At 35.4% G+C, this 20,032-nt stretch overlaps 2 protein-coding genes and 2 pseudogenes across 2 annotated transcripts; 3 read left to right on the top strand and 1 right to left on the bottom strand.

Annotated features, from left to right (window-relative positions):
- The first annotated feature begins 1,561 nt into the window (after window positions 1-1,561).
- LOC143549631 (protein JINGUBANG pseudogene) lies at window positions 1,562-3,112 on the top strand (annotated as a pseudogene).
- Window positions 3,113-6,467: 3,355 nt separating this feature from the next.
- Window positions 6,468-8,217, top strand: LOC143549653 (oxygen-evolving enhancer protein 1, chloroplastic-like). Its single transcript, XM_077040513.1, has 2 exons — window positions 6,468-6,839; window positions 7,372-8,217. Exons 1-2 carry the CDS (start codon window positions 6,606-6,608, stop codon window positions 8,125-8,127), a joined length of 990 nt encoding a protein of 329 aa, XP_076896628.1. The 5' UTR covers window positions 6,468-6,605; the 3' UTR covers window positions 8,128-8,217.
- A 531-nt stretch (window positions 8,218-8,748) lies between these two features.
- Window positions 8,749-10,869, bottom strand: LOC143549630 (pentatricopeptide repeat-containing protein At1g20230 pseudogene; annotated as a pseudogene).
- A 5,869-nt stretch (window positions 10,870-16,738) lies between these two features.
- On the top strand, window positions 16,739-17,200 carry LOC143549614 (uncharacterized). The gene has a single exon (XM_077040483.1). The coding sequence runs from the start codon at window positions 16,739-16,741 to the stop codon at window positions 17,198-17,200; it is 462 nt and encodes a 153-aa protein (XP_076896598.1).
- The last annotated feature ends 2,832 nt before the right edge of the window (window positions 17,201-20,032 follow it).

Here is a 20,032-nt window from a genome sequence, read left to right as displayed (position 1 = left end):
CACGATTGCACCAAAGTATGATACTTGTGGACCATGTACTTCTTCAACCTTAGCTCGGGAACGGTAAGAACAATCTAGGTACAACCTACCTATCAGCTAATCTTGTACTCTTTCATGCAATCATGCTTAGACAAAGCATATGGAAGCTTATATCTTCATGTGTAGTTTATAATTATATAAATAAATGATGAAATTGTTGATGACATATTGACATTACAAAGTCGTTGCTAACACATAGGTTTCTTAATATTCTTACGGTCAAAGGTCAAAGCTACACATAATGTAGTTATTATAGACTTAAGGATATTCATAATTTCTATTCTATTTATAAATTATAGAGGACTAAGTAACTCTTTATTCACACCATCAATAGGCAATCCTATTTTTGTCTTATCTATACAGTTAATTATATTTATACATGTATAAATTTATGTTGTGTTCGATAAATGAGTCTCAAATGTGTTGTGTTGACATATTAATCATTTAATACATTCGTGGGTTTGAAGAAACACTAACCTGACCCCGGGCAGATTACTGGTAACCTGGGGGTTGGATAGCTGTTTCCCACGAGGGGTTAGACCCTTGGAAGATGGTTCTTCTGATAACCTGCAAAACAGACACCGTGAGCTCGTCACTGAGAAGGGGGGGGTTCCTCCTTGTGACCACCCTCCGGCGTGAGAATCAGACTAGATTGCTCTTTAAATATAAAAGTATATTAAGAGATTGCTAGAGCAGATATCAGGTATATTATGATGATAATATGATAATGTAATGTGTGTCGATGATCATACCATTTGGGGTATTTATAGCCGAAGGTAGGTTTCCAAGGAGGTATGGCCGGCTGCAACAGTGTTCCTGTTCATCAACAGTAGCCTACGCACGTGCCCTGCTGGTAGTTGGTGGGTAGGCAGCGGCTGATAGTGACCAGGCCTGCTGTATACTGTTCCCTTTCCACCAACTGCCGGCTACGCACGTGGTATGACAGTAGTTGGTGAGTAGGCAGCGGCTAATAGTGATACAGTACAGGAGCATGCTGCTCGCCATGCTGTATCAGTGAGCTGTCGTATCTCTGATCAGATCTTTCGCCCATACCTCGTCAGGTACAGTAAAAGGTCCTTCAGTATACAGACTGGCTTATTTGGGCGGGAGTATTCCCCCTCCCGCCTCTGTGCGGGATTGCTCCCGGCTTTGCTCATTCCTTCAGGTGACACTGAATGATCGAGAGCTAAGTACCTAGTGCGTGTAGCCATGCTGCGCGGGTGGCCTTCCCTCATGGCTTGTATCCGAGGCTGCGGGAACAGGCGGAGTCCTTCACCATGGGAGGCATTTCCTGCGGGAACAGCTTGCGTACTGCGCGTAAGGACGTCACGTCTCTGAGCATGGTTGGTCCTGCGGATCCAGTTGGTTTTTGCGCAGACGTCCCTGTTTAAGGTGAGTCTTGCGGGACCAAATGGGCTCTACTGGGACCTACCTCTTCAGGGTTAGATGGGTTGAACCAATTAATATCAACTAGCTTTGTAAGAATATGTGTTATATTAATAGCATAAATCATGCACCACCTATTATTATATATGCATCCATCTTCATCGCCATTCCTAATTTCAATCCCTTTACCACTTTCCGTTCATATTCATGAAATTAATCCGTCTTAAACTTGTAGATCAATTGACCTTTCTGAATTCAAGACCTTCAAATCTACAATCATAATCCACAATACCTGCCATTTCTTTATTATTAACCGGAAAGTTTATGAACAACAACAACGAACATCATCCTAAGGAAATGGCGGACGAGTTGTCCTTTCGCCTAAGAAGCATGCCCGACAACAACCCTTCATTGGACGACATAGATTCCCCAACTGAGGACGACGTGTCTCAAAGAGATTCGTATACGTCACGTATGTTCTTTGGTGCTTCACCTTCAACCCAAATGTCTCCATTAACAAGGTCTCCATGGGCATCGTATGTAGAACGATCAACACCTGACATCTCTGATGGTAACTCAAATTACACCGGTCTAATGGCGTCCCTTGTTCGGGAAGAAGGGAATATATACTCGTTAGCGGCTAATGGGGATTTGTTGTACACCGGATCGGATAGCAAGAACATTAGGGTTTGGAAGAATCATAAGGAGTTTTCGTGGTTTAAATCGAATAGTGGATTGGTTAAAGCGATTGTGATAGCCGGTGAGAAAATATTCACAGGGCATCAAGACGGGAGAATTAGGGTTTGGAAGGTGTCCACTAAGAACCCTAGCATACATAAAAGGTTTGGGACTTTACCTAATTTTAAATCCGTTATGGAGAAATCGATGAAACCGAAAAACTATACGGAGGTTAGAGGGAGTCATAAGAACATATGGATCAAGCATTTTGATGCGATTTCTAGCTTGAGCTTAAGCGAAGATCAATCGCTTTTGTATTCTGGTTCATGGGACACGACGGTTAAGGTTTGGAGTGTGCCCGATTTCAAATGTTTGGAGTCAATCGTTGCGCATGAAGATGCAATTAACTCGGTGGTGGCTGGATTTGAAGGTATGGTTTTCTCAGGGTCAGCGGATGGGACAGTGAAAGCATGGCGAAGGGAGTATCACGGGAAGAGAACGAAACATTTCTTTATTGACAACTTGTTGAAACAAGAATGTGCGGTGACATCATTGATTATTAATCCAGCAGGGACAATGGTTTACTGTGGTTCATCAGACGGTTTTTTGTATTTCTGGGAACGGGATGATTTGTTATCCCGTTCCCCGGGTTTGAAAGGTCATAAACTAGCGATTTTGTGTCTTGCCGTGATAGAGAATTTGGTTTTTAGTGGTTCTGTGGATTCTAACATTTGTGTGTGGAGGAGAGAGAAAGGCGGAGAGCATAAGTGTTTGTGCATGCTAAGTGGACATACGGGACCGGTGAAGTGTTTAGCGGTGGAGTACGAGCAACGCTCAGTGAGGGGTTGTCGGTCCCGGTGGATGGTGTATAGTGGTAGCTTGGATAAGTCACTGAAGATATGGAGGGTGACAATAGACAAGACTGAAGTTGAGAAGCAACAACCACCAAGTGACTCTTCACAACATAGAAGCTCCTCTGGGCAAAGTCTTTTCACGGATGAGAGAGTGAGTTAATGTAAATGTGTAAAACAAATGACTTCTATTTTCTTAAAAAAAAATCTTGTAAATAGATCATTTCTATTTTCAAATAGTTGGAACAGTCATACTATATAAGAACCCCCAAAACACCTAAAACCCTCACTAGTTTGATATACATTACAAAAATGTTGTATGTGGGAAGGGTGTATCCTTTGATACTTATTAATATGAGAAAACTTCAATAACACATCTAAAAAAAATTTGAAGGCACTTGAAATTCGCATAAGTTTATGCATTCTTCAAATATATCACATGTTGCCCCACATGCTGTTGGGATGCATAAGCATAACAACACTCAAACGAGCACAAACAATATAAACACATAGTATAGAAAATAATAAACGACACAAAAAATTTAATGTGGTTTGGTCCCAGTAGGATGATCAATATCCACGGGTTGCAAATAGGTTATTTCATTAAACTCAAACAAAGAGTACAATTACATGACATCAGCTTAGGCCCCAAAAAACATAACATGAGCCAAAACCGGGCCCAAGATCTCTCAACCTTCATAAACCTAACATATGTCGTACATATTTATGTAGGCGAGAAAGGCCTTTTCTACGGGCACAATCAATCTTTGAGAAAAGTAGGCAATATGCTTGGATATACTGTCGTTAGTTCGGTTTAAAAGTTTTCTTATATGAAACCTTCGTTTAAGTATCTCTCAGGGTACACCAACTCTAAACAAAAGTATTTCCAATGATTGATTATCGTCCCCCTATTCACAATTCCATGTATAATTTTTCAACACCATCACCCGTCAATTATTTAAACGCCATTTTGTAAGAAAATTATAAATGGTAAAACATTTGGTGATATGTGAGCTTTCATTATCACTCGAACTCATTTTTGGTGAGAATTGAAAAAAAATGAGAGAAATTATTATAGATGAAAGTTGTGACAATGTGAAGAATAAAAATTAACGACAGTATAAAAATGACCCTTTTTACCAACAGATAGATTCATTGGGTGTCGATTCTAATATACTAGATATGATAGTTTAAAGATGACCATTTTGGGTATGCTGGTTTGAAAAGATTAATCAGGGAAAGTTTTTGATAAAAAGGGTCATTTTAATCATTATCCCTAGTGTTTATGATGAAAAAAATAGTCATTCGGGGAATATATGCGTTTGAAATGTCTTTTGTGTGAAAATTTTTAAGTTTCAAACATAAAATAAAAATTTTTAAGTTACAAAGTTATAGTAAAATTATAAATTGTATTATTTAAAATATATACTTTATTTTTTTAATTTAATATAATATTTTGAATTTGCAAATAAATTTCATTTATTATAACAATCTATATATTTATATATAAGTATCTTTCTTTTTTCCGGATCATAAGTCATTCAACTCACCAAGTACCTACATTGCAAAATGCAGGAGCTAAGTCTAGTATCGTATACACATGATTTAACCAAGCCCACCTGGCGCCACGCTTGGTCCCATCTTCTACCATTCATGGCATTTATACACATGAACGAGATGTTCAAAACTGGCGATTTAAAAACCTACTTAATGATGAGGAATGTTAAAACAAGTTGAGAGAGCATTCTTGAGGGACAAAACACCCTCAAGAATATATAATATATTATTTGACATGTCTCACATGGATAAATTGAAAAATACAATTGACAAATTATAGCATATATTATTGAAATATCACATGGACAAATTATAAAACAGAAATGTTAAAGTTCTTATTTAAAATGAACGTGGAGCCTAAATAAAATGTCTTCTTGAAACAAAAATTGACTTAGTGATTGACTTTACATGTCAATCAAAAATAAATATTAGTCATGAGTTGAAAAAACAAAATGCATGGTAAAATAAAAATAATATAATTTCTCCACGAACACCTAGGTTGTATCCTTCCCATATTTGAACGAAATTTTAAAAATTGAAATGACTATACATAACTAATTATATCAACTTATTACCCGGATGAGAAAATGGTCAGACCTGCAAAACCCAACCTGAACATAAACCCACTTAATCTGTTAATGGTATTTTTAGGACTCGGAAACTGACTCTATTGTAAATAATTAGGTATAATATGGGTCGGGTTTCGCATGTCTCACAAATCTTACGTGATTTATGCTCACTCCTAGTCAACTGAGAGTTATAATGACTATCATTGTCGCTTACGATATAGTATGATTCGTTGTAAACCAATAAAACACTTTAAAACCGGATGACCGGATAAAGCCCACATGGGAATTAAGAGTTACTATGACTATTAGGGCAAATATGCTCTCTATTAAGACATCTACGATGTATTATTTCCTACTATGATCTACTATGACTCACTGTTAGGGATAAGAAAATGGTACCGGGTACCTGTACTGTAAAAGGCATTTCGGTAACTGTATTGGTACCAAGATTTTGGAAAAATCAGGTTTTTCAGGATCTGCAACGATATCATTAATTACAAATTTTTTGTCTACGGCATACCGAACCTAGCATTTTCGGCACCGGTACCAAGTTTTTAAAAAAAATCAAAATTAGGATTTTCAAGATCGGTAATGGTTCGGCACCGAGCACATCTCTACTCTCTTCAACCTTATTTAACTCTTTACGACATAATGTTGTCTAATAAAAGCCATCATGGTTCATTAATCATGGGCCATTGAAAGCTATTAAGCCCAATATAGTTCATTAATACATGATCCTTATAAAGCCCTTAAGGCGCCTCTTAACCGTCATTAAGTGACTACATCTTAATGGTTCATAGTCTCTTAATGGTTAGTGATAACATTAAGTTTGAATGGTTAAGTGGTAACCATTCAGACTTAAAGTTATCTCTTAACCATTAAAAAGCTATGAACCATTAACATATTATTATGGCACTGAACCCGGACCAAATTGTATGGTTGAAATTGGTTTGTAACCCAACCAAGTCAAAACCCAGTTTCAAACTCACCAAAATCCAATTTCAAAACCGATTCTTTCTCCCTAATAAACCTGAACAGGTTTATATAAAAATCCGATTTGATCATCTTTGGCAGAGCCTGAACCGGTTTGGGCCCAGATTTCGATACCACTAGTAGAAACTGATGATGCTCAAAGTACGCCAGTGAACGATGTTGTACTACATTGAAAATACGTGTTTTTTAAAGAATGAATGTTTTACTGACGTGACGAGTTACCAAACATAAACGCTTTTTTTTAACATATTTTAGACATAAATCATTATTCTCCTACAAACCATGAATGCCACGTGGCAATACACAAAACCATCAATAATTACTCAAACCAGCCAATGGAACATCATCTTATCCTATCTGTTTATCTTCCTAAGCACCACACAAATCTTTCCAATCCAACTGTCTGCAACTAGTTGCTGCAATCACAGTTTACAACACAACACAATCTTTTAAGTTTTAAGGTTTTAAGTTTTAATACACACAACACATAGGTGCATTGTGGTTTGCAACTTTACGTTAACAAATAATAATAATGGCAGCCTCATTACAGGCAGCTGCTACATTCATGCAGCCAACTAAAGTTGGCCACTCGAACTGGTTGCACCTTAAGTCTTCACAAAGCCTTTGCAAGGCCTTCGGTGTCGAGCCGGCTGGAGCCCGGGTCACTTGCTCCATTCAGTCTGATATTAAGGAGTTTGCTCAGAAGTGCACTGATGCAGCCAAGATTGCTGGCTTTGCACTTGCTACTTCTGCACTCGTTGTTTCAGTATGTTTCTCGGGTTCTTGATACTACTTAGGTGTTTCATTTGTGTCGGTTTGACGGGTTGGATTTGTTAACTTGAACCCTACCCGTATATTTATTTGTGTCGTGTTGGACCAACTTAAAATTGTATCGTTATTCGTGTTTAATGTTCATTTGTAAATGTTTTTTTTTTTATTTTTCTTTTTTATCAGTTAACAAACTTGGTTCTATATATTTAGTTCGTGATTAGACGTAACTAATGAATAGAGTTTTTGAATATTAAAAGGTGGTAATATTTCAAAATGGGATATTAATTTTACTTTCAAAAGTTAATTAAAAAATAAAAAATCACACTTTTTAAATAACCCTTTCTAATATCAAGATTTTACTTTAGGTTAACCTAATTATTAAACAGGTCGCGATTCGTGTTAACCCTTTTATAAAACACACGGCCTTCGAGTTGACACGTTTTATGAAACATTTCGTGTTAACCGACGCAAACTTCTTATTTTTCGGGTCCCTAACATTATTATTCAAATTCTTGAAACTAAAACAGGGAGCAAGTGCTGAAGGAAGTCCAAAAAGACTGACTTTTGATGAAATCCAAAGTAAGACATACTTGGAAGTCAAAGGAACCGGTACCGCTAACCAGTGCCCGACCATCGAAGGCGGGGTTAACGGCTTCGCGGTCAAGCCCGGGAAGTACAATGCCAAAAAGTTCTGCTTAGAGCCGACATCTTTCACAGTCAAAGCCGAGGGTATAAGCAAGAACTCAGCACCCGAGTTCCAAAAGACCAAACTAATGACTCGGTTAACCTACACACTCGATGAGATAGAGGGCCCGTTAGAAGTATCGCCCGACGGGTCCATCAAGTTTGAAGAAAAGGACGGGATAGATTACGCTGCAGTGACCGTTCAGCTTCCAGGTGGCGAACGGGTCCCGTTCTTGTTTACGGTTAAACAACTTGTGGCATCGGGCACGCCCGATAACTTTAGTGGGGAGTTTTTAGTGCCATCATACCGAGGCTCGTCTTTCCTTGACCCGAAGGGCCGAGGTGGGTCCACGGGTTATGACAATGCGGTTGCTTTGCCAGCAGGCGGGCGAGGCGATGAAGAGGAGCTTGCTAAGGAGAATGTGAAGAATGCTGCTTCTTCAACAGGGAAGATCACATTGAGTGTTACTTCAAGCAAGCCCGACACTGGTGAGGTGATCGGCGTGTTTGAGAGCATTCAGCCTTCTGATACTGATCTAGGGGCTAAGGCTCCTAAAGATGTCAAGATTCAAGGTGTTTGGTATGCTCAGTTGGAGTGATTATAGAGTGTTGTTAACCCAAATTGTAATTTTTATTTCTTGGATATGATTTTATGCTCAAATTATAATAAAATGGTGTTTTGATCAGTATTTTCATGCTTCAATATTATCAAAAGTATCTTCCAACTTGGGGTGTGAATGAAACCGAAATAATCGAACTGTACGTAAACGAACCGAAATAACTAAACCCAATCACAAAATAACGATTTGGTTTTAAGTTTTTTTAAAAAGATTTTTCGGTTCGGTTATAGTTAACCAAAAACCGAAAAAATCAAAGCAAACCAATTGGAACCAAACCGAAAAGAAGAAAAAAATATTAAGTAATTTATAAGAAAATAATAAATTGTTTAGCCCAAAAATCTTAGGTCCAAATGTGTAATAATCAATTAATCATTAATTAACAAACTAATACAGGCTCAAAGTTTCATATTAAAATTTATTATTTTGGGCCAGTTTCTTTTCAGCCCAAAATTTGCTAAAACCAAAATCGAACCAAACCGAACGGTTTTTAAAAACCACAAACCAAATTTACGGTCTTTTTGGTTCAGTTTGAGCCCAAAACTGACCCAGACTGACCCATTCACGACTAGTGCAAGAATAAAATATTATAGGATACAAAGCTCACCAAAAATCTTTACAAGAGCAATCTCCATCTCTAAAATGATGAAACCTCAATGAATCTCTAACAACTATAGTCACACCAACAATTTTAGCCATAAACTTGATGGCATTATGACAATCCCCACAAATCCTCAAGTTTTTAAAAACCGTAATCGACGATTCACCGTTCAAATTCAGTAACCCGAAAGCCACTGCAAGCTTCTCACTGTGATTACACAATGTATCTTCTTTCTCCTCACAATCAAGATCTTGAAGCACAAACTCGGTGTCGGGCAAGTACCCGAGTTGCCTCATTTTCTCACTCATATTATTCAAGAACATGTTAATATCATCACTGTGTTTGTTTCTCTTATCACCAGCCACAAAAGTGTACACCCGGTTTTTTAACCCGAACCCAACTGCAACCGGGCTCTTTCTTGATTCCTTTATGTTTCATTAACTTTCTAGCTTCCGATGCTTCGCCCCATAGTTTAGCATTAACCAAAATATTAGATAACAAAACATAATTTCCCGCGTTGTCTGGCTCGATCTCAAACAACCGTGCATCTGCAATTTGTGCTAAATCGACATTCTTATACACCCTGCACGCGCCAAGCAACGCGCCCCACGCAGAAGCAGTCGGTTCGGTTTTCATATTTTGTAAGAACCGATACACCTCGTCCAACCGCCCTGCGCGGCTTAAAATGTCTACCACACACGAGTGATGCTCGGTGTCTGGTTCGATCATGTGAACCCGCCTCATCGAGTTGAAGATAAACAGACCTTCGTCGACTAACCGCGAGTGGCTGCAACCGGAGAGAACGCCCGTGAAAGTAACCTGGTTCAGTTTGATACCCGAGTTTAGCATTTGGTTAAACAGATTCAAAGCTTCGGTTCCATTCCCGTGCATTGAGTTTGCAATAATCATCGTGTTCCAAGCGACTGTATCTTTTACAGCTATCATGTTAAACACCTTTCGAGATGTTTCAAGCTTCCCACATTTAGCATACATGAATATAAGAGCGGTTAATGTTGTTGTGTCGGTTAAGAAACCATGTCTAAAGATGTAACCATGAATCTCCTTACCACCTCGCAAGCTTTCTAAATTTGTACACGCGGTCAACACAGCGGTCAATGTAATCTGATTCGGGCTGAACTTCGCGTGTTGCATTTCCGATAAAATTCTAACGCTTGTTGTGTTCTACCCGTCTGTAAGCACCCGCATATAACAGCATTCCAAGACGCATAATTTAACTTTGATGATCCATTTTTCATCCTTTTGAATATATCAAGTGCTTTTGCAGGCTCATTATTCTCAAAATATGCAGATATCATCACATTATGTGACACAATATCTTTATTAACCATTTTATTAAACACTAGTTCGGCTTGTTTAATGGGTACGCAAGCAGCGTACATATTCACAAGCGCGCTACTAACAAACACATTCTCCTCAACTCCATTTCTCAACACGAACCCGTGTATCTCTCGACCTAAATTCAAATACTTCGACTCCGAACACGCAGGGAGAATCGACGAAACCGAAACCGAGTTCGGCTTCACTCCATTCAAAACCATTTCTCTAAACATTTCAACCCCCATTTTCGGTTTCCCACAATTAACATAACACGAACAAATCGACGTCCACGAAATCACATCCCTAAACCGCAGCTCGTCAAACACTCGTTTCGCACCGTCAAGATGCTTACACTTTCCAAACATATCGATCATCGCATTCCCCAAAACAAGATCTTGACAAAACCCGAATGTGACCGCGTCTTTATAAGCGCGTTGCGCGTGGACAAGATTTCCGGATGTGGCGCACGCCTTGACGAACAACAAGAGTACGAATTTATCGGGTGGGATTTCTTGGTCACGCAAACGGGTGTATAAATTAATAGCTTCATTATTATAACCCCTTCTTGTGTAGGCAGAAATTAAGACGGTCCAAGAGCGAAAATCCGGGTGGGTAATTTTATCGAACAGTTGGCGTGCACGGGTTAAATCATCCGAATCGCAATATGTTTTGATGAGTTTGAGACTGACATTGGGCGGGAGGTTACTGGGTAGCTTCGGAAGCATTTGATTAAGAGAATTTGGCGGCAAATTGTTGTTTGAATTTAACGACTTTTAACGGTAATAATAATAGTAAGCAATAGACCCAAATTAAACCCTAATTTTGAAATCCCAAATGAACGAATTTTTTATTTAAAAATATAAATTAGATTTTTTTTAAGTAATGCATTCATTTTTTATTAATTTTCATTTCACATATAACTTAAATTTTTTATAATTTTTTTTAAGTAATGTGTTCTTTTTATTCATTTTAATTCTTCGCTTGTTTTTTTTTTATCTAGATTAAAGTTTTAATATATGTTCTATTAAAAAATTGATACACCATAATAAACTTCTTGAATAATCAATATTTTTCTTTTTTATTTACGACAAATTTCCATTTTAATATATCAATTTTGCTTGGTTTTCTCTTTTTGTTTGGATTAAGTTCAAGTGACATATATGAGTCAAGAAACGAGCTCACCACTAATCCAACTTGGCTCGAGTTTAATCTATACTAGAAATTATAAGGGTCAATTTTGAGTCAGTTTTTTTAAAATTATTTTCAAGTGATTTTCTAGCCACGGGCTATTTGAAACCCAAAATTGTGAGTTTTTAGAAACGTCTTTGAGTTCCTTTAGAATGCCTCAAAAGAATTTTGTTTCTTGGATTGATTAACCCAATAGTTTGAAATCGTTAAGAGATTGAATGCCATAAATTGGCTATTTGGTCATGTAACTTGTTCATCAATAGAGTTTTCCCATTAAAAAAATTTACTATTCTCATCACAAGTTGTTAAGCAAGTGGGAAGATTAAAATACCATATAGAGAATCTAGTAATCAGTTTTATAATCAACAACCAACACCACAGAAGAACAACCAAAACTTCAGTAGCATATTCATCATTGACATATGTTAAATAACCAAACATTGCATGGAAGACAAATAAACATACTAATTATTAAATGTCCCTCACAATCTTATTAAATTTATTATAACAAATAAATATTTAAAAATATCCTATAATTGTTATTGTAACTAGTGGTAATACCGGCGTTGCGCCGGGAAAGTTGGTAAAACCAAGGTGCGCGGTAGCAAAACCTAAACGTTGTCAGTCTTTGGCGTTGAGGTGGTAAGTCGACGCGAATTCTGTCGATTTTTATTAGAACCAAACAAAAACAAAATGAGAATTCGGACGGTTTTTGTTATGCTCGTTACGATACCGAAATTAAAACAAAACACGGCGAGTCGACACGAATTTGATCGGAATATGTCACATTCGTTACGATACCGGGGATAAAACAAAATTAACATTTAGTCGGTTTTCCTTACGTTCGCTACGGTATCAAAAGTAAAAAAAATAACGCGTACCAATAAAGTGCCGCAAAGCTACCCAATATGGTTTTGCGGCAACATATATACGTGTGTTGATCGATTAATGTATAGCTTAGACCAACCCCTCTAGATCATTCTGCATGCATGAATCACCACCTTCAATGAATTAATCTTGTTTCAGATTTCCAGACAACAACAGATAAGCATTTTGTAAAAAAAACATTTATGTATGACCAACAGTTACTTGCATAGGAACATGATCAGGTTATAGGAATGGGTACTTTTTAAATCTAGTACTAGTCATTGCTGATAATGTTTTCTTGTTATATATGTTGCCGGTTGTTTGGTGAACTATTGAACGTGACAACTGATTAATTCTTGATATCTAGTCAGTCTTGGAAGACATTGTCTCCACATGGAATCTGAGAGTATAGATCTTCAGATTTATGAATTATTTAGAGGAATAAAAATATGGGTTTTAATATAAAATGAAGATGACTGGTACTACACCTTTGCTTGGCAGGTTGCACATGATAATTTCTTTTCATATGTTTATCAATTACATTCAATCTTTGGTGAAACTAACATGGAATGTGGATGATGAATTCGATCAATTATGTAAATATGTAATTTTGGTTTTTTGAACAATTGTATGGATTAATCTATGAATTGGGAATCAGTACTTTTCATCGATAAACCTATTTACGGATTACATGTAATGATTTATCGGACAAGACCGAGAATTCTGTAGATTAATTTGGATTTTGATGATTTTGTATATGCGATGAAGATGAAGAACCAGAGAAAAAGTAACCGTCCTCTTCTGTTCTATTTTATTCGATCGAGTCAGAACATCAATGGAACGAAAAATATTGATTTATATAATCCAAATTCAATTCCCTTATGAGCCCAAATAAATTAATTAAGGCAAATATATCTCTCCGACAAGGGTAAACCCTGTTTCGACACGAAAGCAGTGCCAATCAATGCAAACTCTGAATTCTAGATCGTATATAAATGGCTTTTATGTTTTGCAGTTTGGAATTGCCTGAATACATCTCCAAATTGTCTATGAATCACTTTCAGATTACAGTATTCCAACAATACTCTTAAAATCTTCAATTGAAAAGGTCGAAGAAAAACAACACATGTATTTTGAAATAAAGCAAACACTTGTGATTTATAGTTAAAACCATCACAAGATTTAGTGTAAAGGACACAATACTTCGTGAAAGAGTGTATGAGTTTATGGTTGTTAGGTTTACCATCAACTCAACAAGAGTTTCCTTCAATTTAACTTCTTTAACTACTATTACAGATGTTAGTTGTCTTTTATAACCGAGTTACTGCTAACTGTCTTTTTATCTGGTAAAACGATAAAAAGATCACTTACTTTTAAATATAATCTACATGTTATAAGTTATAACACTTGTATATAAATGTAAGCTACATGTCGGATATCAGTTGTTTGGTGCACTGTAGCGGTGCAATATTTATTTTTTCCACATACGTAACAAAAAAACCTATGTTTAGAAATCAAACAAACGTCATATATGTATTTTATATATTATATAAGAATCATTCCACTTTGACATTCAACGTTTCTAATTATTTAAAGTAACATTTGGCCGTCAAGAACACTATTAAATTTGATGTTTATGCCTTCTTTAGTTAAATATAACATTAATTTAATAATTTGTTACTAAAAGAGGTGGCATACAAAATCACCTTTGTATCTTATATCAATCTTTACTTGATTTGAGGAAGGATGAACGAAGGTACATAATGGAATCTTTTTCACAAACTTCACATGATAGTCGACTTTAATTTTCAATTATAAAATATATATCATAGCAAAGGCAATTTACAAAATGGATCGTTTTGCGTTATGTGGCGTCCTGCGTCCAGTCAGCAAATAATATGTTTTTGTTTTTTTGGGTGTAATGGTATTGTAGCCCTATATATCACACACATACATGTATTATAATAAATAATAATAATAAAAGAAACCACATGCAGGCGAGAAATACTCCCCCGCCCCTATCGCCCCCAAAATCGCCTAGGGGCGATGTTTGCGTCCAAAATCGTTCCATTTCGTCCAGAATTGTAACCCACTACGCTTGTCGTAAGACATCATAGAGACTAGAAAGTAGAGGGTAAAATGCAAAGACCTTTAATAAATAAATAAATATAAACCAAAGCCCCTATAAGTAAGCTAAGTCAAAAGGAAAGAAAAAAAAAGATGCATTATTTACTAAAATTCTTAATGTTAATTTTATGTCGTAACAAACTTCTACCTTCGACTATGTCCTTAACCTTAATAATATTGTATACCAAAGGCGAATTCAGTTAATATAAAACGATTCAAACCATTGTCTTCAACGAGTTGTGTCTTCGGGTTTGTTTTTTATTACAACTCTTGTGAGGATTCATGTTCAATGTATCTCTCTTAAAACAGGTTGCATGTCTCTTCTTAGCTAAAAATATCTATCTCCTTACTCCTATGATACGAGACAGTGAGGATAAATGACAACTAAAGATGTCTCTTTATTAGAATAATAAGATAAGATACTTGTTAAGAATAACTATTTATACATGTGCGTTACATTAGAGCGTGTTAAATGTATTACATGTTCAAAAGCTACCTTGAGTTGCGGCAAGTACATGGATGGAAGTCGGTCGGTATTTCTCCGACTTGTTACGTAGACTCTTTGTTGCAAAAGTTCAGTTATCAAAACTGATAGGTCAAAAGGTAAATATGTAAAATTAAATTGAAGGAGCTCAAAAGTAGATATGTGAAACTAAATTTTAGGATCCAAAAAGTATATGTGTCACTAAAGTCTAGTGAATGTAAGTTTTTAACTTAAATTAATTCTGAACGATGTTCACAACAAATATATAGTCATTTTGGGACGGTCTACAATGTACTCGATCGAGTAACAAATGTATTTATTTATATTATTAACTGTTACATTCTCGAAGAATCTCGTGCATAGATTATTAGTTATGCCTTAATAAACTATTTTTCGAATGCATCCCACCTTTTCAAGAATATTTTTTTTTGAATATTTTATTGCAAAATACGCCACACATATTAAGAGCATAGTTTTGCTTTATTCTTTTTTTTTTCATAGAACAAATTTTATATGCTTCCTTTTACTTTTTTTTTATTTATTTCAGAACGATGATTTCTTGTATGTTAGGTTTCATTAATGCATTCTTTTACTTGCAAAACCACTCAATAGATCAAGCTTTACGTTATGTATAATTATACATACATGATATTCAGATGTGTCACATGTATTTTAGAGAAAACTATAACAATCATTATAACAAACGTTTATAACACACTGTTCTAATGTTTGGACCCACCATTACAATTGCGCGTATCCTTGCGTCAGATTTGGACGCATTAGACGAGCCGTTATAACGTATGATGCATTGTCGTAATAAGTTTGATTCATCGTTGAAAGAGTATACGTACAGTTATAGTCAGTTAAATGCACCGTTATATTAGATATAGACGCATTGTTTGTCGCGTGTGCTAACAAAGTCTTACTAAAATTATATTGCTTTTTTTAAACATATATATAATACATTTTACTCTTTAATTGTTTTTTACTTTCTATTACGTATGATTTATCATAGCTATTCAAATTGTAAGTTTTGTTCTTTAAACGGATTTACACATATCTATCTATCCCTACTTCTAATTCTAAACTACCCTATGAAAAAAGTTAAGTCTACATCAAGAACCAAACACATGTTACAATTACATAAAAATAGGGGTGTGCAAGAAATCGGAAAAACCGATCCGAAACCAAAAAAACCGAAAAATCCAAACTGAATAAACCGATGGTTTGGTTTATGTTTTTGTAAAAAACGAACTAACCGTTCGGTTTTGGTTTGCATATAATAAAAACTGAAAAAACCGAACCGAACCGGATTCCTAAAATTTTGTTTTTTTATATTTTATATTAAGTAATTTATAAGAATTTAATAAACATGTAAATAAAATATTTTTGGTCATATATATAACAATCCATTATTTTACAATTAACAAAATATTTTTACCTAAATTCATTATTTTTTGCCAACTTTTTTTCGGCCTAAAATTTTCAAACTCAAATGGCAATAACCGAAAAAACAAAACCAAAACACAAACCGAAAAACCGGAACCGAAAAAACCAAAACCAAATGGTTTTAAAAACTCTAAAAACCAAATTTATAATTTTTGGTTTAACTTTAGCTGAAAACCGCACCGAACCGCACCACAGACACCCCTACATAAAAGATTAAACTAGTAGTATAATTTTTCAAAGTGAGACCCAAAATAAAATCCAGTCAAAACACATTACTATTCTTATTCTTATTCTTATTCTTATTCTAATACTAAATCTAAAACATGATAATCTCTTAATGTTAATTATAAACACAGCTTCCTATCATGCCAACGTCAGCTAGCCCTTATCAATACACACCTCCTCACCTGTGCAATTTCTCAACAAAATAATATGTTCACTATTTATTGATGCATACAGCCTGTCACCCACAACTCACCTTTATATATACACACACATACATCTTCATAACATTATTCATCATATCTCACTCACCAAAAATGGGAATATGTAGTTCTAGTGATATTGCAACATCAGTCAGTGTGACCACCACAGCCAAGTTAATATTACACGATGGTACACTTCAAGAGTACTCTTATCCGGTTAAGGTTTCACACGTGTTACAAAAACACCCTTTGTTCTTTATTTGTAACTCAGATGAGATGGAGTTTGATGACGTGGCCACCGCTATCCGAGACGATGATGTGCTGCAGCCTGGACAGCTTTATTTCGCATTGCCGGTGAGTCGGTTGAGGTGTAGGCTGCAGCCTCAGGAGATGGCTGCATTGGCTGTCAAGGCTAGCCATGCATTGGATAAAAGTGGTGGTGGTGGAGAGAGGTGTGGGTGTAGTGGGAAAAATGTTTATTTTATGAAGGGGTCGGGTCGGGTTTTGGATGGAGGGAGTGTTGGTGGGGGAAGAAGGCGTGATGTTATTGGACGGTTGAGTGTTATACCGGAGTAGAGTTAGTAGAGCAGAGAGTGTGTGAGTAATAAACTAATAATGTTGCGTTTGTAAATAGTGTAGTGGTGTTTTAGTTATTTAGCATGTTTAAAATGGAAGCATTTTGGTGTGCTTTTGTAATTTTTAGTTTTTACACTATATCTTGATTAGGAAATAAATTCCATGTTAGTTCCATGCAATTCTAAATCCTTTTCATAATTTACTTTTCGGTTATGTTAACATACTAAGACGGTCGTTTCTGATTAAAAAATAGTATATCAAACTTTGAAAATCTGTTTAGCCAAATATCTAAACGGCTGTTCTGACTATAGATAATTAAACTTTATAATTTTTTGGGTAAAACAGCGGTCCGACCTAAATCATGATAGTTGTATATAGCTAGCTGGTCTCGTTACCATCATATTTATTTATTTATGGACACACTATATACAATATGTTAAGTTTTTTAATCGTACATAAGAAATCAGTCATATCTATGTATTTTTATTTTTATGTTTATGTTGTGTATTTGAGAAACAAGATGAAATGGGGAAAAAATGAGTGTTGAATTCAGTGAACTACTTTAAGTTACTTTTGGTTATTGAACTAGTACTTATAATTACCTTTTTGGTATTACATCAAAACTTTATCATAACTCTTAGTTTTACCGGTGACAACGATAAATTATTATCAATTTATCATTCACGTGACCGGATTTAAATGTCAAGTAAAGAGATATCCAAGCATAAAAAACGACCTCTAAGTCTGCTACCACACTTACAACTATTCTTTAATTGATTCGCATATATGATTATATGATATAATATTTATTAAGTATAAAAATAACAATTCATACGACTGATTCAGTCTTTAGTAAACCCCGTAAATAATAGGAAACTTAAAACATTGACGTTTGTTATAATGACACTCATACAAAGAGTCATGTGAATTGAATCTTGGTTCGTTTTCCATATCCAAAGAACAAAGACCAAAGACAAAAGACCATGTTTTAATGTCATTTTCGCTTATATATATTTTAGTACAACGAGGCTGCATGTTATATATTAAATAAGGGTCAAAATAGTGAAATACTATTGATGTTTTTTTCTTTCATTACAATGGAAAAAACAAAAGGAATCTATGAGTGTAGTCAATGATATTATAGTTGAAATAATAATTGTTGACAAGAAAGAGGAATGTGATGGGAAGGATGATGACTTTGAAAAGGAAGGTGAGGGGAAGGGGGCAATATATATGTAAAGAAAGTATATGTTTTAACTTTATGTTATCACTTAAAATATTAATTTATATTAAAAAAATTTAATTAACAAAAAATTGAGTAATTAATTAGATAATTAAACTATATATATCATAGTTCCAATGCTAATACCATACCCATGTTATATTTGCAAAGTTCAATTTCTTAAAAACAAAAAGCGCATATATACTTGTCGGGTTTGAGTTTGTTTGTCATTCCTAGTTGTAGACGAAGGAATATGGACGTTCCACCACTTCGTTGAAGGTCTTTGGGTGGATTCAAACATGAGGCTTCAAAAGAGGAGTCGTGGATAGCATCCTTTAATCCTTTGAGGCGTGCGTTATCCTAGAGCTAGACGAATACAATTGTAGTGATACTATTAATTTGGGATGCCACTCTTGCACAATGTCTTGGATAATTATTTAAAATAGGTAATGAAAATGTTTGATTAGAGCTATTTTGTTGTCAAAGTTAATTTATACAAATGATCTATTCTTTATTGTTTTGTTAAATCATAGGGTATGTCAAGAGACATTCTGATGCGAGTCCAACACTAAGCCTATTGATAACCCACATTGTGGGAGAAAAGTGTTAAAGGCTGGAAGAAGATCGCGCGTCTTTTTATTTTTGAAACAATCACATTACGTTATTAGCAATGATTTTGGTTGTTCTAGCTAGCACCGAGAAATTGCGCTTATGCTTATGATTCTTAACTAAATATTTTGTGTTATTTGGTAAAGTTTCAATCTAAATTTACATAATTTTCCAATAAAATAACTAACATATACATTCACAATTATCATCACTTTATGAACTTGGAAGACGAAATTCAATCTAAATGCGTCTTGAAAGACGAGATTTAGAAAACTCTTTTTTCAAGAAAAAATTAATATGAACGGACCAGACAAGAAACATAAAAAAAACCGTCTAGAGAGACTGTTTCTTAAAAAGTGACTTAACTATAAAATATGGACAGAAACCACGAGATTTTTAAAAATCTCGTCGGGTGTGTCAGATTTTCCACATGTCAACTTTTGATTGGTTTAAAAATCTCGTCGTTTATTTTACCAATGCGTCGCCTCAGTACATATTTATTGGATTGTTTTGGGAATCTGGACATATTTAAAATCTTTTTTTCTCTCTTCTCATTTGAATTATTTTGGGAATTTTCCCTATCTTTTTCCATCATCGCTTTTAATTAGGAAAATCTAGTACATGAACAATACTTCACCTTTTTCCATATGTTAAGTTGGCATAATATTGAGAGGTCGTTGTTTGTATTTGTGTAACACGCATGGGTTAAATGAAACGTCCAAATCCAATACATCTGGTGGTCCATATGGTCTAGCTAGTGGTGGATGTCCATGTCTTTTAGGTGTATTTTCATGGTCATGGGTTGGCTTGCTATGGGATACATGTTGTGCAATTAACTCGTAGGATCAATTTTGCATTAGTTGGTAGGCTCTTCATAGTCGGTCGACTGGGGGGTTTAAGAGTACTCGGACATATTATATATGTGATAATAAGCATCAGGCCGATTATATTTGGACGACTTGAACCAAGTCGGCTTGGTAAGGGTCAAAGGACCAAGTAGT

This window comes from Bidens hawaiensis, unplaced genomic scaffold, assembly GCF_021521415.1.
Source record: "Bidens hawaiensis isolate Kalapana, Puna unplaced genomic scaffold, B.hawaiensis_p1.1 tig00015706_1, whole genome shotgun sequence".
Classification (NCBI taxonomy): Eukaryota; Viridiplantae; Streptophyta; class Magnoliopsida; order Asterales; family Asteraceae; genus Bidens; species Bidens hawaiensis.
Note: the sequence above shows the minus strand (reverse complement) of the source record. Positions and strands in the feature narration are given on the sequence as shown.